At 44.7% G+C, this 7,385-nt stretch overlaps 1 protein-coding gene across 1 annotated transcript; it reads left to right on the forward strand.

The window, feature by feature from the left end:
- Positions 1–6,006: 6,006 nt before the first annotated feature.
- Mien1 (migration and invasion enhancer 1) lies at positions 6,007–7,228 on the forward strand. The gene is made up of 4 exons (XM_075990836.1): positions 6,007–6,133; positions 6,245–6,342; positions 6,655–6,731; positions 6,816–7,228. Exons 1-4 carry the CDS (start codon positions 6,045–6,047, stop codon positions 6,897–6,899), a joined length of 348 nt encoding a protein of 115 aa, XP_075846951.1. The 5' UTR covers positions 6,007–6,044; the 3' UTR covers positions 6,900–7,228.
- Positions 7,229–7,385: the final 157 nt, after the last annotated feature.

Raw genomic sequence — 7,385 nt, forward strand, 5'->3', positions numbered from 1 at the left:
GAAAATGGGGGCTGTGTGTCACACAGTGTGTGTGTGTGTGTGTGTGTGTGTGTGTGTGTGTGTGTAGAGGTTAGTGAGAATTGGTCCTCTTCTTCCAGCAGATGGGTTCCGGGGATCAAAATTCATATCATCAGGCTTAGCATTAGGTGCCTTTAACTGCCTAGCCATCTTGCCCATAGAAGATAAATTTATGTATAAGTTAATTTAGGATAAAAATTTATGTATAAGTTAATTTGAATTTAGGATAAAAGTCACCACAAGGTGAATGTGTAATCCTAATACTCAGGAGGACTGAGAGTTCAAGGCCAGATTGAAGTATACCATAGTAAGAGTATCTCCAACTACACAAAACTAAAAGACACACAAGAAGGAACCGATTTACTGCTGTCCCTTGTCTTAAGATGTTATTACATCTGGACAAAATCTAGTTTTTGTTGTTGCATTGCTTTGTTTTTTTAAGAATTTTTTTTAAATTATGTGTATGTGTTTGCCTGCATGAATTAAGCATAACACATTGTTGACTCGTGCCCAAGGAGGCCAGAGGAGGGCGTTGGATCCCCTGGGACTGGAGTTAGGTGGTTATGAAGCACAATGTAGGTGCTGGGAACCGAACCCAGGTCCTTGGCTAGAGACGCACTGCTCACCACTTCTCCAGTCCATTTTTGGCTTTCCAAAATGGCACCTTGGGGTCTTGCTATATATGTAATCTTTGCCAGCCTCAAACTCCTCCTTAACCGAAGCTAGTCCTAAACTTGTGACCACCCTCCTGCCCCTGCTGGGGTTAGAGACTTATGCCCTCATGAAATACCTTGATTTGAAGAAACCTGGGAGATAGCTCCACAGGTAACAATGCTTGCTGCAAGTCTGATGACCCAAGTTCAATTCTCAGGGACCACATGGTAAAGAGGGGACTTCCAAAAGTGGTCCTCTGACCTCCACGTGGGCACTGTGGTATTGATGTATCAACATCCACACATACATACACACTCGTGATGAATGCTTTTATCATTTTAAAAATATCTGGATTGGAAAATGTACTTTATATCTAAACTACCAAATATCAAAGTCCAGTTTCTATTGAATCTATATCAAGTAATCAAGTATACAGCAAAGTTAAAAATTCGAGGAACCATCTGTACTGATCAAGGAAAAGCATTAAGAGTCCAAATATAAAACTTTATGTTTCTACACCAGTGTAGCTGTGGCTTTTTTTTTTTAAAACAGGGTTTCTCTGTGTAACAACCCTAGCTGTCCTGGTACTTGATTTCTAGACCAGGCTGACCTCGAACTCACAGAAATCTACCTACCTCTGCCTCCTGAGTGCTGGAATTGAAGGTGTGTGCCACCATATCTGGAGACAGTAGCTTTTTTTTTCGCATGCTTATTATTTTATTTAAGATGTATGTATTATATGTATAATGTCCTTTCTGCATGTGTGCCTGCACGACAGAGGAGGGCACCAGATCTCATTAAAGATGGTTATGAGCCATCATATGGTTGCTGGGAATTAAACTCAGGACCTCTGGAAGAGCAGACAGTGCTCTTAACCTCTGAGCCATCTCTCCAGCAAGACAGTAGCTTTTTTGATAAAACTATTTAATAAACAGATAGGATCTTTTGAGTCAGCGTTTTGCTATATTGCCCAGAATGTTCTTGAATTCAACCAATCCTCTTGTGTCTCCCAAGTAGCTAAGACTGCAGGCATGTGTCACAGTACCTGATAGAGAAGGGCATTTTATTTTATTTTTTTTAATATTTATTTATTATGTATACAATATTCTGTGTGTATGCCTGAAGGCCAGAAGAGGGCGCCAGACCTCTTTACAGATGGTTGTGAGCCACCACGTGGTTGCTGGGAATTGAACTCAGGACCTTTGGAAGAGCAGGCAATGCTCTTAACCACTGAGCCATCTCTCCAGCCCGAGAAGGGCATTTTAACTGAATGGCACTGTGACAGTTTAATACTTGCATACCAAAAGTTTTTAAAAATTTTTTTTAAAGATTTATTTATTATGTATACAGTGTTCTGTCTGCATATATGTCTGCACTCCAGAAGAGGGCACCAGATCTCATTACAGATGGTTGTGAACCATTATGTGGTTGCTGGGAATTGAACTCAGGACCTCTAGAGGAACAGCCAGTGCTCTTAACCTCTAAGCCATCTCTCCAGCTCCCCATACCAAAAATTTTAATTTAGCTCTTTACTTCCCATGATGCACAAAAATAATTCTAAACTGAGATCCTAAAGGGTGTAGAAATGGTTCAGTGGTTAAGAGCATTTGCTGCTCTTCAGAGAACCTGAGTTCAGTTCCCATCACTTACCACCCAATGGGGCTCAAACCTGCCTGAAATTGCAGCTCCAGGGGATCTGATGCCCTCTTGTGGCCTCCACAGGCACCCGTATACACATGCACATTACCAGACATATCACACATGTAAGTAAAAACAACCATTAAAAATGAATAATAGCCAGGCATGGTGGTGTATGCCTTTAATTCCAGCACTCGGAAGGCAGAAAGACGCAAGTGGATGTTTATGAGTTCAAGGTTAGCCTGGTCTACGTAATAAGTTCCAGGGCAGTCAGGTTATATAGAAAGACCCTGTTTCAAAACAAAAGCAAGAAAAAATAGATCATAAACCTAAACAACAGAATTGAACCTATAAAATAGTAAAGCCACAATAAAACATCAAAAACAAAAATTAAATAAATAACAATAAATGAAGGAAAAGTCTGTAGTATTGAGTTATGCAAAGGATTTTTTATGTTTATTTATTTATTTACTCATTTTGGTTTTTCAAGACAGAATTTCTCTGTGTAGCTCTGGCTATCCTAGAACTCACTCTGTAGACCAGGCTGGCTTTGAACTCAGAGATCCACCTGACTCAGCCTCCCAAGTGCTAGGATCAAAGTCATGTGTCACCACTAGGCTTGCAAAGGACTTTTTTCTTTTTTAGTTTTTTGGGGCAGGGTTTCTCTGCATAACAGTCCTGGCTGTCCTGGAACTCACTTTTTAGAGCAGGTTGGCCTTGAACTCACAGAGATCTGCCCGCCTCTGCCTCCTGAGTGCTGGGATTAAGGGCATGTGCCACCACCACCCAGTACAATAAATTTTTTTAAAGGAAAAAAGTTTTTTTTTTAAATAATTGTGAATCCCCATGAGATGATGTGGGTTTTTTTGTTTTATATGATTTATTTAACTTTATTTTATGTGAATTGGTGTGATGGTGTCAGATCACCTGGAACTGGATATTCAGACAGTGGTAAACTGCCATGTGGTTGCTGGGAATTGAACCCGGGTTCTCTGGAAGAACAGTCAGAGTTCTTACCCGCTGAGCCATCTCTCCAACCCCAAGAAAATAATTTTAATTGACTGTATTAATTTAGAATGTGTATGTTGCAAAAAACAAAAAAAAAATACTTGTAAATTATCCATTTCATTTATTTCATTATAGATATTTTATGTAGAATATATAAATAGAAGCCAGGCGGTGGTGGCGCACGCCTTTAATCCCAGCAATCCCAGCACTTGGGAGGCAGAGGCAGGCAGATCTCTGTGAGTTCGAGGCCAAGCCTGGTCTACAAAAGCTAGTGCCAGGACAGGCTCAAAAAGCTACAGAGAGGGCTGGAGAGATGGCTCAGAGGTTAAGAGCATTGCCTGCTCTTCCAAAGGTCCTGAGTTCAATTCCCAGCAACCACATGGTGGCTCACAACCGTCTTTAATGGGGTCTGGTGCCCTCTTCTGGCCTGCAGGCATACACACAGACAGAATATTGTATACATAATAAATAAATAAACATATTTTTTAAAAAAGCTACAGAGAAACCCTGTCTCGAAAAACCAAATATTATATATGTACATGTTTTGTTTTTTCTTTGTGTAACAGACAGGGCTGTCTTGGAACTCACTTTGTAGGCCAGGCTGGTCTCAAATTCACAGAGATCCACCTGCCTCTGCCTCCTGAGTGCTGGGATTAAAGGCCTGTGCCACCATCCCCCAGCTATTAAATACCAATAATAAGGAGATAAGTAGCCCAATTAAAACTAGGCTATAAAACTGAGCATGGTGGTGCATGGTGCATGCCTTTAATCCTAATGCTCAAAAGGCAGAAGGAGTTGTATCTCTGTGAGTTCCAGGCCAGCCTGGTCTACATAGGGAGTTCCAGGCCAATTAGACCTACACAGTGAGACCCATTTCAAAAACAAAACAAAATTGTCCAGGTGGTGGAGGCCCAGAGCTTTAATACAGCGCTCGGGAGGCAGAGGTCAGTGGATCTCTTGTGCTTGAGGGCAGCTTGGTCTACAGAGTGAATTCCGGGACAGGCCAGGGCCACACAGAGAAACCCTGTCTTGAAAAACCAAAGATTGAAAAAAAAAAAAAAGAAAAAGAAAAACCAAATGAATGTTTCTATTTCAAGTAATATGTATGAATGGCTACTGAGCACCTGAAAAGACGGCCAATAGCCTTGCCTACCAGAGTAGGTAACATCAAAGAGACAGGAAACCAATCTGTGTGATGGTTATAAGGAAACAAATCCCTGTGTACTGTATTGCTATTGGTAGCACAAAATGAGACAGCTGCTTGGGAAAAACAAACAGGTAGGCAACTCCATAAAGGGTTAACTATAGATTTCCCAGGTAGCCCAATAATTCTACTCCTAGGAATCTACCAAAGAGAAACGGTGGCACACATCCACAAAAGGACATTACATTTATAGCAGCGTTATTCAAAACAGACAAAAACCAAAGAAACCCAAATTAATGTCAATAGGTAGTAACTGTGCTCTGTCTACACAATGGAACGAAACACTACTCATCAGTAAAAAGGAACTCTGGTCACCACTGGAGTGAAGGTTGTTCAAAAAGAAACCAGAGCAAAAGCTGCGTGTTGTATGAATCCATTTATGTGAAATATCCGGAAAAAAAACACGCAAAGCGGATCGGTGATTGCTCAGGACTGGAGCTGGAAGCGAGATGGATGGCAAGCCAGTATGAAGGGCCTTCTTAGACTGATAGAAACGTTCTGTGTTCTAACTGGATGGGACGACGACAGAACCCAACAAACAAAAATTGAGCAAACAATGAACAGTTTAAAGAGACACCAGCCTGGGTGCCTTGTTATGATACCGTGATGCTTCAGGGAAGGAAGAGGCAAGTCCTCAGGCTTCCTCCTCTTCCAGAATTACACACTGGGTGTGCAAAAAGTGGGTGCCCGCGAGGAAGCATTGCCTGAGGAGCATGTACTTCCCCTGCTTTAGTTGCAGGAAAGAGTTAAAGGTTTGGAAAGGGTACCACTTGGCATTTTAGAGTCCAGAGAACTAGAGTGTTGGGCTGACGTGTGGCTGAACCTGTAAAGATATTTGCGACAGAGCCTGACAGTCTGGATTCAATCCCTGGAACCCACAGGATGGAAGGAGACCGACGCCTGAGAACTGTGCTCTGACCTTCACAAGTATGCTGTGTGGCACGGCCCCCACCTCCAATACACACTCATACACAAATTAATAAATAAAGTAATAAAAGTTTTAAGAGACGCCATCACATGCACAAATCCACACTCACATATATACATAGTTAAAAGTTACAAAAGTTACAAAAAGAAAAAAGAACTCAAGCATGTAATTGACGGCTGGTTTCAAATGTCATCATCATGCTAGCGAGAAACAGCAACAATCACAAAGCATCAGCTACTTCGGCCCCATCCTTAGATGCTTGCCCCATTTTCTCTGTCTTTTGTAAATGGAAAAGAGCTTTGCAATCAGAGGCAGTTCGTTATTTAAGCAAATCCATGACGTCCAGTGAGCAACGGACGCCGAAGAAATGCAGGGCTCTCAAAACCCAGACCAGGGAGGGTTTGGATAGGTTTGCCTAGCTGAGCCCGGGATACTCGCTCTCCTTATACAGTACAGGAACAAGACGTAGCAATGGCTGGTGACTGCAGGGGGCGCCCAGACGCAAGGAGAGGTCTGTCACGCCCATGACCACGCCCCTCACGTGATTTGGCTGACGTCACACCCGGAAGCAGCCCTGCAGCGGAGCGGGCAGCAATGAGTGGGGAGCCAGGACAGGTGTCCGTAGTGCCCCCTCCCGGGGAGGTGGAAGCAGGCAGTGGAGTCCACATCGTGGTGGAGTACTGGTGAGCCACTGGGGCTGAAAAGGAGCCCTGTGTTCGCCGGCAAGATGGGGGTGGGTCCACGGGAGGCCCCACCCCCGGAGCCCCAGCTCACCCCACGTCTCTTCTCCCCAGTGAACCCTGCGGCTTTGAGGCGACCTACCTGGAGCTGGCGAGCGCCGTGAAGGAGGAGTATCCGGGCATCGAGATTGAGTCGCGACACGGGGGAACAGGTGAGGTCCGCAGAGCACCTGCTGAGTCAAGTCTGTATTATAAACCCCAGCTCTCCTGCCTTCTAGAGCTGACTGTGTATAAACCCCCTAGCAGGGTCTGGCACATTGAAAATGCCTAGTGTGGGTTTGGAGTGAAAGCCCTTAATGGCGTGATGGAGGGATACGCAGGTGAGTCTTCCCGAATGGCTTAAGGATCTAAAACCCGGGTCACTCATGGTGTCAGCGGAGACCACGAAGCGTCTCTGGAGTGCCAAGGCCCTCCCTGGATGTCTGCCTGTTTTTAGCTCACTCTTGCGTTTGTTTCCATACCAGGGGCCTTTGAGATTGAGATCAATGGACAGCTGGTATTCTCCAAGCTGGAGAACGGGGGTTTTCCTTATGAGAAAGATGTGAGTATCGGCAGCATTGGAAGCATGGCTGAGGCACACCCTCCTCTCTTATGCTTACCACTTGCCCCCGTCTCTGTCCTCTAGCTCATCGAGGCCATCCGAAGAGCAAGCAATGGAGAACCTTTAGAAAAAATCACCAATAGCCGGCCTCCCTGTGTCATCCTGTGACAACACGTGATTCTTGGAAGCTTGGTTCTGGGGCTCAAACCTGTTTCCTTGGGGCTCCACTGGGAACTTCCTCTGCCTTTTGCCCCTCACTTAGCTCCACTTAGCCCCTTTGGGCACAAGGAGGGGCTAGATATTTCTATGGTCTTGGAGGCAGAAAGGAGATGTTTTCTGTGGACATTTCCACGACCATCTCACACCCCTCTCCTGGGATCCGTGGTGCCCTCTGCAGCTCGGTCTTCTCCCCAGCTTGGCAGATTCTGTAACTTATTTTCCCCGAGTCCTGGGTAGTGTCAGCTATTGGCAATAAAGAGCTATTAGCGCTACAAACACTTGTGCAACTGGTGTGTGTTTATGTCCAGCCTGCAGGAGCACAGAGGTCAGTCCAGACCTGTTAACACCTACTGGGTTGGCCCTCTCTGGACAGAGGCAGCTTTCTTAGGCAAGGAAGATGAGTCACACAGACAGCCCCTTCCCCCAGGGGGAGAG

This window comes from Microtus pennsylvanicus, chromosome 11, assembly GCF_037038515.1.
Source record: "Microtus pennsylvanicus isolate mMicPen1 chromosome 11, mMicPen1.hap1, whole genome shotgun sequence".
NCBI lineage: Eukaryota > Metazoa > Chordata > Mammalia > Rodentia > Cricetidae > Microtus > Microtus pennsylvanicus.

Excerpts from the sequence above, each read along its gene's own strand:
- Mien1 (XM_075990836.1), top strand. The coding sequence starts at position 6,045 with ATGAGTGGGGAGCCAGGACAGGTGTCCGTAGTGCCCCCTCCCGGGGAG. Across the intron at positions 6,343-6,654 it reads GTCGCGACACGGGGGAACAG|GGGCCTTTGAGATTGAGATC; the intron begins GTGAGGTCCGCA and ends TTTCCATACCAG. Across the intron at positions 6,732-6,815 it reads GTTTTCCTTATGAGAAAGAT|CTCATCGAGGCCATCCGAAG; the intron begins GTGAGTATCGGC and ends TCTGTCCTCTAG.